We start from the raw sequence: 17,952 nt of genomic DNA, 5'->3' as shown, positions 1-17,952 counted from the left end.
CCTCAGCCGCCCACAGCTGTGTGTGTGTGTGTGTGTGTGTGTGTGTGTGTGTGTGTGTGTGTGTGTTTACTGCCACAGATGGGTAAAATGTGGGACACATTTCGCTGTACATAATACAATGACAAATACGCGCACCTTTACCTGTAAGCTGATGTAATCAAAAACCAGAAGACATTAGAGAGATAGAACACATTTCTGATATTATATCGTATATTATATGATTTGCAGCTTAATAGGGGCAAAAAATAGATGTAAACAGTAGTCCATTTTGATTCCAGGCTACACAAGCTGTAGTGTACTTGGATTTGGGAGCTATTTAAATAATCAACTTATAATATATACAATATATGGCATAATCAGTTATTAGTATTTTTTTATCTTTGTATGCGGTAGGCTCAGATTTAGGCTCGACATAAGCCTCAACACAGTGCTAATCACACGACTGATAGCATAACCGCAACGTTGTTTACTTTTCTCGGTGTTCAACTACTCCTGCCTGGTATTCATGCAGCGCCTTAGACTCGATTGTGTCTGGGCTCGATTAACGCAGCCGAAGGCTCGTTTGAATGTACTGAGCTGGAGGACCAACATGGCACTAGACAGGACATCTTTTATATGGATTTGTTTTATGCTGTTGTAATGTGCAGAGACGCCTCCAAGACACAAAGAAGGCTGATTCGGCTGTTCGATTGCAGGGTAGGGTGTATGTTGTGTTTTGCTAGCTGCTCAGGCTAACCGGATATCTGAGCTGGTCTGGTAGTGAATAATAACGCAGCCATGGTCCTGATGATGGAGTCGCAGTGCGAGTATTTTATGTATTTCCCTGCCGTGCCCATTTCGGACCTGTCCGACCCGGCTCGGTACCGCACTCTCCCACGCCGCAGTCACCTCTACCTAGGCGAGACGGTGCGCTTCCTGTTGGTCCTACGCTCGCAGAGCACCGCGGACGGTGGCGCGGAGCAGCCCGGCGGCAGCAGCAGCAGCAGTAGCCGCTCGTGGCGGGAGCTGGCCAGCTCTCTGTGCGCAGTAGCCAGTGTGTGTCCGGGGGACGGCAGGCAGCGAGCGGCGCCGCTTTACCACGACTATCAGAGCAGTGGCGACGAGTGTGTGGAGGACACGGACGACGAGGAGGCGGCGACGGCGGCGGCAGTGGGGGGCTGCGCGTCTAGAGGGGGCTCCAGGGCCCGGGGCTTCAGGGAGTGCAAACCGCTCCTCATCCACAACAACCCGTCCGGTGGTGGGAGGGAGTTCCGCAAGGCTCCTTTGCAGGTGAGCCCCAGAAAAATGCAGTGAAACTCAAAATGACAGAGCGGATATTTGCAGTGGGAGATCGTCTGAACTTATTAGTGTGTATTAGACGAGTCGGAAGTGTTGGCGTTTCCTCTGTAAACACTGCCTTCTCAAACAGTCTCAAAATATCACATGCGATATAATATAACCTCCTATCTCTAGCTTTTAAAAAGTGAGTGCTGGAAATGTGCTGTTTGCTTAGGCCCATACAGTGCAAATATGAAAGTCATTTTTAATGTAAAGGACCCACACACATCATGTTGTATAATGTTCATGTCCTTTATAAAGCCCAGGGAGTAAACTTGAACAGTGCAGGCTGAAAAAAGTAAGTGAACCCTTGAATGTAATACGGTGTAGATCTCTTGATCAGAAAGCACCTCCACCAGACATTTCCTGTAGCTATAAATAATATATGTGTTAGATAGCATCTCTATAATATGTAGGTTAAGGTTTTCTGAAAGTTGTTTGCCTCATGGCATGGTTCACACAAACCTATCTTTTCTGAGAAGAGCAGATTTATCTGTAACCTTTATTGGTTACTTTATTGGAAAAGAAGAGCACCTGTAAAATCACAATTCCTATTAAAATAACACCTTTAAAATCATAATTTCATCTTAACCAACTCAGCTTTTGCCAATTAGCACTTACCAATTAGAGGTTCAAAGGTCCACTTACTTTTTCTAGCCTGCACTAGGAAAACTGGATATTTACTCAGTGTGCCTAATAAAAGCCTTTAGTTTATCTTTATTGAAAGAACCATAATCCAAACAGTAACGTCCGTAATGGATGTTTTTTGAATGTGTATGTCAAGACCAGAGATCTGGTATAAAATGTAATTATTCACATAGTGTTGTTCGGACATGCCACTGAAAACCACATTAGCTAATGGAAAATTGTCATCTTAGTGGTGGCAAACGTGCACATTAAATTTGACGGTTTCTGCATTAAACATTAGTGTGTACTGCCATGCTTGTCTGCCCCATGTTCTTTTGTAACTGTATCTGCTTCTCAGCATAAACAGACTTGAAAAGTTGAACATGTATAGTTTTGTCCCATTGAAGCCATTGTTAAGCTCTCTACCACCGCACAATGACCGCAGTCCCATACTCCGCCTCCATCACTGAGACTGCTAATTAGAGCCGTGCCTACTGGCATGCAAAATCAACACCCAGAACATGACTTTCTTTACAGAGAAGTAAATGTCAGGGTAAGCATGTAATACAAAGACAGAATTAGGGTGTTTTCTGTTGTACACTGTTCATAGTTATGTTTACACAATACAGTTTATCATTAAGTTTAAGACAAAAATATATCTTCTTTATAGATGCTAGAATAAAAAAAAAAAACAGTGTGTTTTATTCTAAAAGATCAATAGAGATCGCAAAATTGTAATTTGTGAATATGGTAAATATAATTTTTTTATTATGTCCGCCATAAGAGGGATAATAAAACACAAAACAAACTGTGGCTTTGAGACCAAATATAAGCAGACAATAAAATCCTTAATGTGAAGATTTTTAATTGAAACTACGTGCCTTGTTCACAGACTAAGACAGAGTTGCAGGACGTCTCTAGATTTTTGGGAAAATTTTGACATCTCTGTGTGATGTCTTGGAGATGTCTCAGCCAACTCTGCTGGGAATTTCAATATTTACACTTTCATACCCATCTTCAGACAGAGTCCATCACATATGAATAAATGGGCTTATTGTTCTCTAAATGGTTCCTCAGGTAGCACTGTGGTATGGACAACTAAACCAACTTAATATAATGACAAAATTTTAGAACTCCTCACAGACTGTATAATAAGCAGTGGCATGTTTGCAGTAGTGTGTGTCTTTAATAATAACCATCTTCAGATATGAGTAATAGAATGTCGCTGAATCCGCTTGTGGATTGGTTTCCCAAGAGAGAAGAACATCTCGCTGATTGAAGTCTTGACCTTGGGTTTAGTGTTTGCTCTGCAGTCTCTGTAGTCACACCCCTCTGTGCAAACCTTTTCTAAGCACTCCTCCAAGCAAGAGTAACGTGGCAGGACTACACCATGCTCCATTAATGTGCAACCGTACAATACAAGTGTTCATGCAAAATGGAGAAGAGGCTCAAATGAAATGCTAATTCTGCAGCTTTTTCAAAATTTCTGCATAATTCAATTGTTAGAGTGGTCTGAAGTGAAATGAAAATGTACTTTAGTTGAATGTATGATATGGTATGGGGCCATAAAGGATAGTCGGATGAAAGTAAAAAAGCACATAATTCAACATACCCAAGTATAGAAAAGTAACATTCAACAAAAAAATGTGTGATGTGGGGGTGTGTGGTGTGGTGATTAATGTGTGGTACTGATCTTAACCCAAACATAAAATTAGCATAGTTGTGGGTGAATTAATTTACACCGATATGAATGTGGTTGGATGTCAGAAGGATCACCTGTTTTTACAGATTCGTTAGTAATACTCTGAAGGCTGAAAGTGTTTAAGTACAAGCAAGAGGCCACCTGACTCTGCTTGTTGGCCTAAGCTTTAATCAACCAGTTAGTTAAATCAGGTGAGCTCCTGCATGGTTGGAGTGAAAACTTGCAGCCATACCGATTCTTTGCAAATAAGAATGGACCCTTGTGTTCTAAATACAATGTAGACCCCGACTTTCTAAGCTGGTATATGTGTAGAGAAGAATTACATTGTACTGTACAAGAATTAAAAACAGTATAAACAAGCGAAAATAGATTCAGAATTGTTCCCTACAGCAGTGATAGAGCAACATGTAATTTCTCAAGTCTTCTCAAACTACCTCTAACGCATTGTTACGCAATAGCTGAACACGCTTGGAGGAGAACCTTCAACAGCCTAAAACAAATACACACAGATTCTTCAACACTTATTTACCTTTATCAAGCTTATGTATAAAAACATGTGCAGGTTCACTGGTGGTTTTGAGTAGTAAATAAAGGTGACTATAACTGTAGAAATGAACAGAAAAAGAAATGTATGGATAAATCTCTTGAATTTCCCTTTAATTCCTTAAAAGACATGCTTAATGTTTGTCTGTAATGAGCAGAAAAATGGGTGTTTTTGACATGTCTCAACCTTTGCTCTGTGTTTGTTGTTCTGACTTGCACTGTGTCACTCAGTCGCCTGCGGATGAGCCAGTTGTTCTGAATGATGAAGTCATCTTCCCCCTGACTGTGTCCTTGGATAAACTCCCTGTCAGCACGCTCAAAGTGAAGGTAAGAGTGATGTATCACCAGCATGTAACAGAAGTAGTAGGTTGTAATTGTGGCTGTGTCTTTGAGTTCATCACTTTGTGCACTGTGCTCAGAGGTGGCAGGTAAATGTCCCAAGGCCCCAGAGCATCATTCAGAGACAAGCTGTGCGCTCTATTCAATGTACAGATGCAGTGTATCAGCAACGTATTAAAAAAAATAATAATAAATAAAAAAAAATAGTATTTTAGTAGTAATAGTGTTTTACAAAATGAACATTTAGGAGCTCAAAAATGCTCCTTAGTTTTTGAAAGGATTTTGTGGTATTTGAAATGTATCCGTTTAAGTCTGCTTATAACAGGCGTCAGAGCTCAAAGCACAGACAGAGAGGGTTATTATATAGACAGAGCAATAATAAGAAACAAAGGCTAAGAGTAGAACAGAGTGGAGATAAGGATTGTCAGTAAATGCCACTGCCTGCAATATATCCTAAATATATATTTATTAAGAATGATATTAATAAAGAATCGTATCAAATAGAGAAGCTGTAACAACACAGTTGCATGTAATAATTATAAAAGGGATCAGATTGGAGTCAGAACAGGAAATGACCAGATCAAAGTGGGTAAATCATGACCCCTAAAGAGTCTTTGCAGTCAGAAGAACATTCACAAAAGAACAATACTAATGATATTTAGCAAAATATGCCAATACACTTTTTAAAATGTGCTTCAGAAGTGGGATTTGGCTAGCATAATGAGTACCGAATAATGTGTTTGGTATATAGAAGATACCATTTTTTATAGATTATATGTACCCCTCCAAAATTTAAGAACACCTAGCTTCCCAGCAAAAGCCTTTCAGGGCTACTTCGGGAGAATATGAAAGCGAAGCTAAGAAGGCTAAAAGCTAATACTAGGCTGACCTGAGAAGAAAAAACCTCCTGGAGAAAGCTGGGTGACTGTGTTGCAGTGTGTTAAAGACTGGGATAGATATATCTAGGATAGGCTATGTAGCCTATCCTACAAGGCTACTCAGATCTGTCCGGAGACGTAAAGCAGCCAAAATAAGTGAAGCTTTGATTTTTATTTTTTTTTTGTCAGAAGGCCACAAATTTTGCTTTTTTGAGGTAAAACAAAAACAAATGCTTCTTACCCCAGCTTGAAAGTGTAGCAGCTTGTTTACAAAGCTTTTTCTCCAAAGGCTGCCCATGGGTGTGGTGTGGTGTGGTGCGGTGCTATTTGTGTGTTTATACTTCGCTTGTGGTTTGTGCAGATTATAGTGACTGTGTGGAAGCAGGAAGAGGAGAAGGCTGAGATTCAGGAGCATGGCTACCTCAGCATCCTTCAGCAGAAGAGCCCCTGTCAAACCTTTCGCCAGGACCTCAACACCTTCAAAGCCCAGGGTGAGCGTTCACTTTTCACTGGCCTCAGTAAAACAGAACAGTATGACATCACTCAGAAACCATTTTAGATGTTGAAGTTCTGTTTTAGCAAAAAACTTTCCTTTTTGTTGCAGAATCTTGGTCTGCTTTAAGATTGATTGGCATTTTGCAGTGCAGAGTTAAATGGTATTGACTTGTGAAAAGTGTTAATGTCTTTCTTTCTCTACCATTTCTGCTCCTAGTCAGCACCACCCTGAATGTCCTTCCTCCGCCTACAGTAAAGTGCCAGCAGATGACCGTGTCTGGACGACACCTGACGGTTCTTAAAGGTGCTTTTGCAAGCTTCTTTACTCTTTACTGGGCCAGATTCACAAAACATGGCAGTAACTGTACTACACAATGCAAAATGTAAGCCACAGAATTTAAATACTTTTCATAAAGTCACTGTTCGAGGGTGCAACACAGTGCTTTCTTTTTAACACTACAGTATTATATTGACCGCCAGTCAATCCACAAAGTCCACATGTTTAAGTCCACAAGTTTGGTGCAGCAACAAATGAACAGCAAAAAATAAACAAATTGTTTAGTAAACATCAATTTTCAGCATGTAATCAAATGTAGCAATAATTACATTTATTGGTGAGTAAACTAATTTTAAAGCAATTGTACAAATGCTTCAATTCTGGATTACATTCTGAGCTGCATTTACAATACACCTACATGACCTTTTTTGACATCCCGTTCTAAATCCATAGGCATTAATATGGAGTTGGTCCCCCTTTCAGCTCTAACAGCTGTTTTGGATCTCTGCAGTTATTCACTATGTGCCGCAGCGCTCTGCTGCCCTGCTTTGTAACTTTACATGGTCTGACATTTCATGACTGAGTTGCTGTGGTTCTTAAACGCTTCCACTTTTCTAATAATACCACTCACAGTTGATGGTGAAAAATGTCACCAACTAGCTTTTTGCAGCAGTGGTATCCTATTACAGAACCACACTGGAATTCAGTGGGCTCTTCAGAACGACCCATGCTATCCATGTCATGTTACCCAATGTGTGTAAAGGCAGACTGCATCACTATGTGCTTGATTTTATACATATGTGGCAATGGGACTGAATGAAATGTCTGATTGCAATGATTAGGAGGTGTTATTTTGGCCTCATAGTGTGTGTATATACAGTACCAGTCCAAAGGTTGGACAGACTGGTTAAATGTATGCTGGTCATCATCTTATAATACACCTGATACAAATGGCAGAGTGACAATTGACTGTTTGGTTTTTAAAATAGTAACACGTTTGTGGGATTCCCTGTTTGATTAAATATTTTTCAGTACTGGTTTTAAGCAAATATACATGGTATCACAATCATCAATACCATTTATACCCTGGCATACCACTGTAACTGTTCTTTTGTTTATTTAATAAAATAAAATATATATTCACCCTAACATTTGGATCTTTGGATTTTTAAGATGATGACCAGAACACATTCAACTAGATGTGTCCAAGCTTTTGACTGCTACTGTATATTGTCGCTGTTCAATGAAAAGAATTATCTCCATCAAAACCAGCACAACACGTCATGCTAACAGCTTCTTCCCCAGAGCTGTAGCGCTCCTCAATCACAGTGGTCACCTCCCACTGTAAACCTCTAAACTTACAACTGAACTGTACCAAACCGGACTGAACAGTTATTTGCACTCTGCCTATTTTGCACTATGACTATTTGCACACCTGTACAGATGTTCTTTTCTTTTCTGTAAATATATTTTTCAGCTCTTTATTACCTTTATTACCTTTAGTACTTTCTACTTTTTTTAATTTATCCCCTACCCTATTTATTGTTTAGTGTCATTTTCCTTTAGTTTAAGACTGTGTTCTGTGTTTCTTTGTTACTTGTCATACGTGTTGCTCTCACCAAGACAAATTCCTTGTATGGGTAACATACTTGGTGAAATAAAGAGATTCTGATTCTGATTCTGATTCTGAAAATAGTGACTTTACAGGAAAATGCAGAACATTGAAGACACAGTGTTATAGATATTGAACACAGCTAACATAAGAATGGAAAATATGGAATGAAAAGTCAGAATTCATAGGCTTTAATGAAAAGTCTTGTTTCGAACATATAGTTTGCGCAGAGAGAGAGATATTAACTGCAGCTGTGGTTATATTTCAATATTCCTAAGAAGAAAGAAGCGCAACTGAATGCATGCAGTGTGTAATTTCACTCCATCAATGAGTGCATGCTATTAAACAGGCCCTCTGAGGATATCTGATATGAGGGAGGAGAGAAATATTCTTCTGCATTATCTTAGAAATAGTCGTCCCCAGACCCTCTCCACTCAGTCACCAAGGGAGTGTAGAGAGTGAACTGTTTTTCCATTTAGGAGGTTTTACTTGACACTCAGCCATCTTATCAGTGATTTAAGTTCCGTGTTGTGTTACAAGAGTTCTAAATAGATTTAGCTGGAGAACATTGCCATACTGTAGTACTGAGCGACACCATTGTTTGTGAGACGGCACCCTTTGTGGAAGCTAAACGCAGCAGTCTTATGCTATATTTACCATGGCAAAGCTGAATAATGACAGTTTGGTACATGAAAACTGCTTAATTTATACAACCTGCTGTCCCTCTGCATGTCGCATCCTGTTTGCATTTTGCAGTGTTAAATGGGAGCTCCCAGGAGGACGTGTGTGTACACGATGTCAGAATCCTGCCCAACTTCAACGCCTCCTATTTACCTATGATGCCTGATGGCTCAGTGCTGCTGGTTGACAATGTGTGGTATGATCTCATTCAAGTTCCCATTGTACATGATTGTTTAACTAGTAAACTGAGCAAATGTATAAGCAGAGTGTCTACAGGTGCTGAAAAGGGCAGCACAAAGGCAACCCACAGACAGAGTATGGGAGTATTGTCAGATCTTTTTATATATAGTTTTTCACCATTTGAAAATAGGTCTTTACCATATATCGTTTCAGCATCGCCATTGCAGTGTGCAATATCAGGACCAATGTCAAATTATGTCTAACACGTTATGCTAACTTTTTTGCTGCTTGATTTTCTCATTTTCCATGACCTATCTACAATGGAATCTGTATATCTGCCCAGATTATTTTCCTCCAATTTCAGATACACAGAATGTATTATTAATATCATGACATGTTGGATCATTGATCTCTGGTGAAACATCCTGTATTTTTTAAATAGATATTTTAGAAAAAAAACAGTTTGCTTCTACATTGTGTAAAATATTATGCTGAATATACCAATCACATTTCTCTTTTCAATTTACATAAACTTAAAATACATAATTGTTTTTTTTTATTGTTAGTGTCACATGAACCTAATTCACAGTTCATAGAAATATTTAAATATATTAAGTGTCTGTATGTAACTGTGCATTGGTTGGTTTGAAGTGTTTGATCCACTGTCTTTACATTTACTTCAGCCATCAGTCAGGCGAGGTGGCCATGGCATCTTTTTACAGGATGGATAGTGAATCCAGTCACCTTCCCAGCATGCTCAGTGCCCTGGAGGAGCACAACTTCCTGTTTCAGCTGCAGCTCAGTGACCAGGCCCAAGACGATTCAAACGAGGTCAGAGTGAAGGATAAGCTGATGTTTGCAAAGTTTATTATAATTTTTTTTTTAATTTTTAAAATATTATTTATTATTCCTCAGTCATGCCACTAACTGCAACAAGGCTAAGGAGAAAATGTGTAGTATTATAAACAACACTCAAAACAGCAGGCAGGCTTACTTATGGTTATGTAAATCTTACAAATTTAGAAATTGCATTTTTAGTTGCAGAATGGGTTCATGCTAGCATATCACCAATTTATTGTTTCTTTTACTTTTACTTCTATACTATTTGCTATGGATATACAATATTGGATTCATTTAAATGTTCGGCAGCTGCCCAAAATTCTTTAAAAGAATGTGGTTATCACGATATAGAAAATATCAGATAGCGTCAACACACAACTCTTGTATCTGTGCATCCCTAATTTATTTATAAATCTGTAATTGTGCTGTAATTTTGTTAATGTTACTTTTCATATAAATCATGATATTTGTGTTTCTGTTGATTTTTGTTATATTTATGTTAAATTACAACATGTTAAAAAACTAATGATCATTATTATCATTATTAATAGTAGTGTTAGCTTTAGAAGCAGTAGTAGTATTCCAAAAACTAGTAAATGTACATTTCTGTATGTTGTAGGGTCTAGAGGTGCCACTGGTAGCAGTTCTCCAATGGTCTACTTCCAAGCTGCCTTTCACCAACTCCATATACACCCACTACAGTCTGCCCAGCATCAGACTGGACCGGCCACGCTTTGTTATGACGGCCAGCTGCCCGAGCTCTGTCAAAGCCCAGGAGCACTTTAGAGTCCGCTATACACTCCTCAACAACCTGCAGGACTTCCTGGCTGTGCGCCTTGTCTGGACACCAGAGGGTGAGGATTGATTTAAGAGCTGTAGCGAGTGGGGATTAATGATATGGTTGACTGATGCGTAATAGCGACTGTTAAATGTGTAGATATTTGGCTATGGCCAAGCCAGATAGCTGTGCTGAGGCTTGGGCTTCTTAAATGATGTTAAGAACTTATGTACAGAAGAGAAAGAAAGAAATCGGCGAGAACTGCTGAAACAGGATGCAGAGAAAGGTGAGAAGTTTTATCAGAAAAGAAAGACAGTGGTGTAGAGAGTGAGAGGTTTTAGACAACATGTTAAAAGACACATGACCTACATTTTACTGTAGTTATTTTTTCCTCCAAGATCCACTAGTTACTGTGATGTGTGTTTTGTAAAGACAACACTGTTAGGGGCTGCATGGGTCAGAATGAATCGGGTGGCTTCATGCACTTGAAATGTAGCCTTGTGTAATAAATATAGTAGTGTACTCACATAAGCTATTATGAAACACTTAGCCATGAATGTATTTAGCCATGCAGCCAGTTACTAACCACAGCCATGTGCACAGCTCAGAAACTCAGCAGTGTGGCAGCAGTTCAATGCATCAAATTATGCAGATCTCTGTGATTTTGAGCATGGCATGATTTTTGGTGCCAGACAGGCTGGTTTGAGTATTTCTAGAGCTGCTGGTCTCCTGGTATTTTCAGGACAACAGCCTCTAGAATTTAATCAGAATGGTGAAGTAAAGAAAACATCCAGTGCAGCAGTTCTGTAGATGCAGAATGGCCAGACTGGTTTGAATGGCTCTTGATTTCCACTCAGGCACATAGATGGTAGGGTCAGAATTTAGTGCCAACAGCTTGAACCTGCCTTGAGTCAACATTCCAGACTGGTGAAGGTGGTGGAATGGCTTGGGGAATGTTTTCACTTTTTGGGTCCATTAATACTAGTCAGTCATCGCTTAAATGGCACAGCATATTTGAGTGTTGTTGCTGACCACATGCATCCCTTCATGACCACAATTTAACCATCTTCTAACAGCGTCTTCCTGCATGATGATTGACCATGTCACAAAGCAAATCTTAAGTGGTTTCATTAATCTCAGTAATCTTAAACTGGTTTCATTAATTTTGAGAAATGAGTTTGGTTTTCTTCAGTAGCTCTCCCAGTCACCATTACCATTAAGGGATTTGAGTCTCAAAGGAATGTTTCCAACATCTTGTGGAATCCATGCCATGAACAATTGGGGCCGTTTTTATAAGCAAAGGTAGACCCTACCCAGTGTTAGTGTAGTGTTCTTAAAAAGTGCTTCTGTGTATATATTATGTTATTATGTTTTTTGGCCTATATATAAAGTAGATGTGTATGTATAAACATATGTGTTGTAGGTATATGTAGCTATTAATATTTTATTGCTTCTATTTTGTGCTCTGCATAATAATGATTGCATTGGACATTGTTTCTGGGGGTGATTCTGTCCAGATGGCTCTGGGTGTGACTGTATTAATGAGAATGTGTGTGTGTTCTGTGTGTGTATCTAACTGCCAGATGAGCTAATGTTATATCAGGCGTGTTGCCTATACTACGTACATAAACTATATGTAATAACAACCCTGAGATGGAAGGGGAAAATAAAATCTAAGTTCAGTTTAAAACTGGACATCACGTCATTGTAAAACTGTCTGAAGCATAGTTCTGACCCAGGAGATTGCTCATTAGTTGTCGCTCTCTTGTTCGCCCCATCTCTTCTCATTTTGTCCAATTGTTTTGCAGTTCATTGTCTCATCTTTTTCTTCTTTATCCCATCCTTAGGCCGTGGTCAGAAGGAGGACCCTGCAGTAAACGCAGTAGTTTGTCATTCTCCTCTCAGTAATCTTGGTTACTGTCGCAAAGGCAGCACTCTCTCTGTCTCTGTGGCCTTCCAGATCCTCAAAGCAGGCCTGTTTGAGGTAAGGAGTGTGTGCAAATGAGTTTTAGATTACTAAACTATAAAATACAATACACTGATGACTTGTTTTAAACTAGATTCAGCATAGTGGGTAACAACACACCGTTTTCCAAAGCAGGGCAAACACAGCACTCTACACCAATAATAGACATTGGAAAAGACTCCTAAGTCTACATTTGTCTACCTGTGTCTACCTGTCACTTCTGCATGAATAGGCAAGATTAAACCTCTGTAGTAGAGGTGCAACGACTGATCTACTAAGGCAACTAAAATCAACAACCAAATTAGTTGACAGCTAATTTAATAGTCGTTTAACCATAAAGGTATAAAATATAGTTGTATTGCCACTTGAACAGTGTGTGTAGATAAAACCATTAAAGAGCCAGAAGGCAACACGACCGCACATATACAGAGACAGCACTCTGGTGTGTGAGTGAAGAGCAAATTTCTGAAGTGTGAGGCCTGGGAGCCTCATATGGACAATGGTCTGAGTGTAAAAAGGAGAAATCTTGATGGTTACACCCTGAGCATAGAAGGGTTGACGTGACTCCAGCCAAAATAAAATTCACCAACACAAACGAAGCAGTAACACAATACTTTGAAACTGAAAGCTAAAATCGCTGTCCATCATTGGTTTCTTTTTGTCTTTTTTGTTTTTTTCCGAAAAACTTGAGGGCCAGTTGAATTACCTTTCTTATATTTTTTGCTGCCACTTTGCACATCCTTGGTTTTAAAATATGACAGGTAAAAGATGTTGTATTTATTTTTTGTAATTGCAGGAAAGCTCATTAAAACAGTAAACAAGACACATTTTTATGTTTTGAACAAGCAATTCATCTTTATTGTCCTCATTGTTAATTAGCAAATATATAAAACAACCTCAAGCTAAATTTTAAAGCTGATAGCTACAAAGGAGTTAGTTGATAATTGAGTGAAAAAATGCTGTTTTTGCAGCATTGCTTTGCTGTACCTGTTTAACAATGCTTTCACACACTAAATCAAACTAAAAAAGGGAAGACAATTTGCAGTCATACAGGTCCTTTATGAAACATGGTCATTTTTTTTTTGCAAGTATGAGTGTGAGGAACTGAAGTGCAGACTCATATGGAAGCTCTTAGGGATGTTAGGGCTTGGATTCATATTTGCATGATCCTGTTGGTGCAAATGTGGAAGAAGAACTCCATTGTGCATTGTTTCATTAAAACAGAACCCGCATATTAGCTTACCGTTTATAACCGTCTATAACAATGACTTTTCTTTTAGCTAAGTCAGCACATGAAGCTAAAGCTGCAGTTCACAGCATCCGTCTCCAACCCTCCCCCTGAAGCCAGACCGCTGTCCCGCAAGAACAGCCCATCCAGTCCTGCTGTCAGAGACATACTGGACCGACATCAGGCCAGTTTGAGCCTGGGCCGCTCACAGTCCTTCTCACATCAGCAACCCTCCAAATCCCACCTCACCAGGTATGGAGTGAGGGACGCACACCCATCAGCATACTGTGTATGACTATGTATGTGACAAATAAAATTTGATTTGATTTGATTTGATTTTGATACTTATGTACATATATGCATGCTTACGTTGATTAAAGTATTTCTGAGGCTTGAATTGAAAAATGGCCGTTGTTAATCTAACCTATTCATATTGCTTCACATTGTTCCTTTCATAGTGGTTTAGGCCAGTACAACCAATTACATTCACTTTCACATTAAATAATTTTGTCAAGTTAAAATGATGAACTAGTGTATGGGGAAGTTCTCATAACTGTGTTCCCTGTAACTGTGTTGCACTGATTTTACTTGGAGAAATTTAAAGACATGCCCTGGAAAATTAGATTTTCTATATTCTAAATTGCTAAAAATGTAAATTGTTAATATTAGTCATTTGAGCTATTGAGCCACTAATCCCCTGTGGTAATACTGTTTGCAATAACCTGATGCTGATGTAATAACAAAACCTGCTAGTAGACGTGGCCGTACTTTGTAATATTGAGCGTGGCGCCTGCCATCAAAATCCAGTCTAGAGTACCCCTGTCCTGCAAGGTTTCACCGCCCTAACACACCTAATTTAATGATCCTATATAACACGATAACAAAAGCATTGTGTCAATCAAGTGGAGAAATTCTGTACAAAGTGCAGAACTTTCACGCAACACCTCATCAGTGTGCATACGTAAGAGAGAAAGTACTTTTTTACGGATTTGAATTTGCTGAAAATTCAACAAATATGTTTTTGCCACATTTTCATTTTTGCCATACATTTCCTGAAGCTTGTGAAGGAACATGTGTCTTAATAAATGTATCATTACTTTTAAATGATCTAAACAATTGGCTGAGGTGTGTTGGCGAAGGAAAACACCAAAGCCTGTGCTCCACTGCTGTAAGAGCTTTTTCTTGTGTCTCACTGTCTTTCCATTCTCTCCCCGGGTCATAGGACAGGCAGTGTTATGGAACGGAGAGCGATAACCCCTCCTGTCGGCTCTCCAGTGGGCCGACCACTCTACCTCCCTCCAGACCGGAACATTCTGTCACTTGACAAGATCGCCAAGCGAGAGTGCAAGGTGCTGGTACTGGAGTCACACAACTAAACATGCAAACACATACACACACACACAATGATATACACACATGAACACACATCAAAGAATAGGACAGAGTAGGAATTGTCACACTGGAATATTGAATAGTTTTGAAGTCGTAGTTGTAGTGAACTATTGTCATGAAACTTGAATTGTCATGGAAGAGACGTAGTCTTTTTAGTTTCAGCTCTGGTTAAGGATACGTTTTTTATTTTGTTTCGTATTCATGAATTGTTTACATTCTCTAAATTAGGGTCCAGCTTCTCATCTAAGCGCAAAACGCCTGCAGCTATTCTTTTTTCAGTGGCAGCTGAAATGCGAGTACACATACGTACACATGGCCACACACACATACACGTGTGTGTGTATATATACATTAAACAACTTAACAAGAGGAAGAAGAAACCTTAACTTTCAATGGCAATGTAAAAAGATTCATCATGTAAAGAACACAAAAAACTGCCTAAATTGAATTGAATTCATGTCAGTGTTGTTAGTTAAATCATAAAACATTGAGATACAATATATATTATTATTATTTGTGTATATATTTTTAATTATAATGTTTTTAAACTTAATTTGAATTTGGCAGTCAGGAAGAATGGACCAATAGAAATGTTCCAGAATAATCATTTCACATTGACTTTCATTGAAAGTTAACATTTTGTGCTTTTACTGTAAAGTCGCCATTTGAATTGTTCTATATCTCCATCCTCATATTGGAATCCACATATTGAAAGTAGTTCAGTCACTGGGTTGTATGATTTGATGATTTGGGTGGTGCTTAAATTTCTCAGTTTATCACAAGCTTGAGCATACACTGCACTGTATGCAAAGATAGATGTTTGAGGAATGGGGAATTAACAAGTTATCTTGCCTGAAAGTTTGTTTATGATGTTTGCTTGAGTCGATGTGTTTTACCAACTGTTCTTGTATTACAATGTGCTCTTCTACTGACTTCCTACAGTGGATACTTACAATCCTTTGAGTTGTTTCAGAATGTAAATGTATTTATTTCATCTTTTTTTTTTTATATAAGATTGTTTATTCCTTTGCTCCAAACCTCAGAATATGCCTCGACATTCCCTGTCCCTGTTCGCTTTTTTCCTTCATACTGAGTCCGTCCATTTTTGTCCCTACATTCCCTTTATAAGCTGCTGTTGCATCCTTCAGATTTTGGTGTTGTTTTACCTTGAAATGCAAACTGCTGAATGTGTGCGGCACCTAGTTTCACTTTCTCCTCAACGTTGAATTGATGGCTCTCGTTTACAACTTGTAAACAGTCGCTCCTAAAGGCCAAAAAGACCATTTTGTGGAATCCTGTGCTTGTTTGGGAACTGAAGACTTGCTGTGTAGTGTGTTTGCTAGTGCATCCCATAATGTAAGCGCTTGATACACATGGGTAGTTTCCAATTAAATTTAGCATTTAATTTAGTTTAACTGTTTTATTTAATGCCTTTATTTCCAACTTGTACTGTCTGATTTGTGCGTAGTGCTTGGCATTTACACACACTCGAGCTGACGCCTCCAAGCGAACTGATTGAGTCACTTCTTGTTCGTCCTGGTAGGCGTTGTGTTGTCTGCTGCCATTTTGATTTATGTTCTCCCTGCTGTTTTATGCTTTGTGTCATACTCAGTCAGTGCACGCTTTGCACTCCCAAAATGGATAACTGGGATTTAGTTGCCATCACTAGACAGTGACTGCACATGATGTATTACATTTCAGGGTGGACATTGCAAGTCTACCCAAACTCCTTAAGTAAGGAATACTGACTTTATTAATGGGCAGTTTCTTCTAATAATGTGTGTGTGTGTGTGTGTGTGTGTGTGTGTGTGTGTGTGTGTGTGTGTGTGTGTGTGTGTGTGTGTGTGTGTGTGTGTGTGTCTCCTGCCCTGCAATGATGACCAAGGGTCAAGTTATCATTACATCTTTTCATGCTGTGAAGCAGACACTGAAGGACATATGTGGACATTCCTCTTAGCTGACTTGATAATCAAATAACAGTTCTAAAGCCTCTCAACAGGCTTTGCATTGCAATCATTTAACATTTTCACAGGACCCTTTGAATGTTCAGTGTGTGTGTGTGTGGGCTGTTTGTGCTTGTGTGTACATGTTGCCTGTTCATGTTGGGCTAAATCTTGCAACTAGCAGAAATCTGGAAATGTAAGCATTGAATTTTCATATAGTGAATCTACCTTGTTCCAGCCTGTTTTGCAGTACTCTGTGATCAGGTAAATTCAAATTTGACCAATGTGACTGACGCCCAGAACAATCTGACCAATTAGACAATGGGATTATAATGCCATGTCTCCGGTACGATAGGAATGCAATAGGAATATGCATTACGCTCTTATTGTTTCATTGTCAGCACTGTGATATTTTACCTTTGTTAAATTTCAAGTTCTTACTCCTTACGTTTTACTAGTATTGTCATCGAATGCAGCTTACTTTGTGAAAATTCCTTGGAGTTCCCTTACTTATGACTTGTTTAATACTTGCTTGACAACTTTGCAAGAAAACAAATGTTATAAACCAGTAGATTGTAGTCCAGCTATTTCAGACTTTGGATGGGTGTTGATCGTAGTAGTACTTCATAAAACATGCTCTGTACACTGATAATTTTATTTTTTATATTTTATTTTTAATTTGTCAAAGACATCAAATTGAAACATTTTATAATATGTGTTGAACATTGTTTTTATTTTATCTAAGCACTTTATTTCAGTTGTTGTAACTTATTGTTTCTGGGAAAGGAAAATGGAATGTCAAAAGCGATTTGACTGCTGGTTTCAAATGTTTGTTAGAAACGTTTACCCTTGTTTTAGAGTTTTGGTTAAGTTGCTTTGACTTGAACCCTGTTATTTAAAGTGTTTAAATCATAAAAAGTGTTTAAAGTTTGTGAAAGTGTGTTGTATTCTCCTACTGGATTATTGCACTTGGAAGAACTGAATAAATGGCTTTGGGCATAATTTGTCATTTTCCTTACAATTTCCTTTAAACAAAATCCTCATAGATTAGCACAGCACAAATCACCACAAATAGTTCATTTGTGTAAGGTATATACAGACCATCTGAAACTTACAGCAACAATTACAGTAAAGTTTACAAATAAGTTACAACA

The 17,952-nt window shown here is 38.7% G+C and overlaps 1 protein-coding gene across 1 annotated transcript; it reads left to right on the top strand.

Annotated features, from left to right (window-relative positions):
• Positions 1-519: 519 nt before the first annotated feature.
• Positions 520-17,800, top strand: trappc14 (trafficking protein particle complex subunit 14). The gene is made up of 10 exons (XM_072687746.1): positions 520-1,269; positions 4,421-4,516; positions 5,768-5,897; positions 6,119-6,205; positions 8,547-8,667; positions 9,335-9,482; positions 10,111-10,345; positions 12,117-12,253; positions 13,516-13,715; positions 14,686-17,800. The coding sequence occupies exons 1-10, from the start codon at positions 778-780 to the stop codon at positions 14,837-14,839; spliced, it is 1,800 nt and encodes a 599-aa protein (XP_072543847.1). The 5' UTR covers positions 520-777; the 3' UTR covers positions 14,840-17,800.
• The last annotated feature ends 152 nt before the right edge of the window (positions 17,801-17,952 follow it).

This window comes from Salminus brasiliensis, chromosome 9 (assembly GCF_030463535.1).
Source record: "Salminus brasiliensis chromosome 9, fSalBra1.hap2, whole genome shotgun sequence".
Lineage (NCBI taxonomy): Eukaryota > Metazoa > Chordata > Actinopteri > Characiformes > Bryconidae > Salminus > Salminus brasiliensis.
This window is presented reverse-complemented; position numbering and strand designations above follow the sequence as displayed.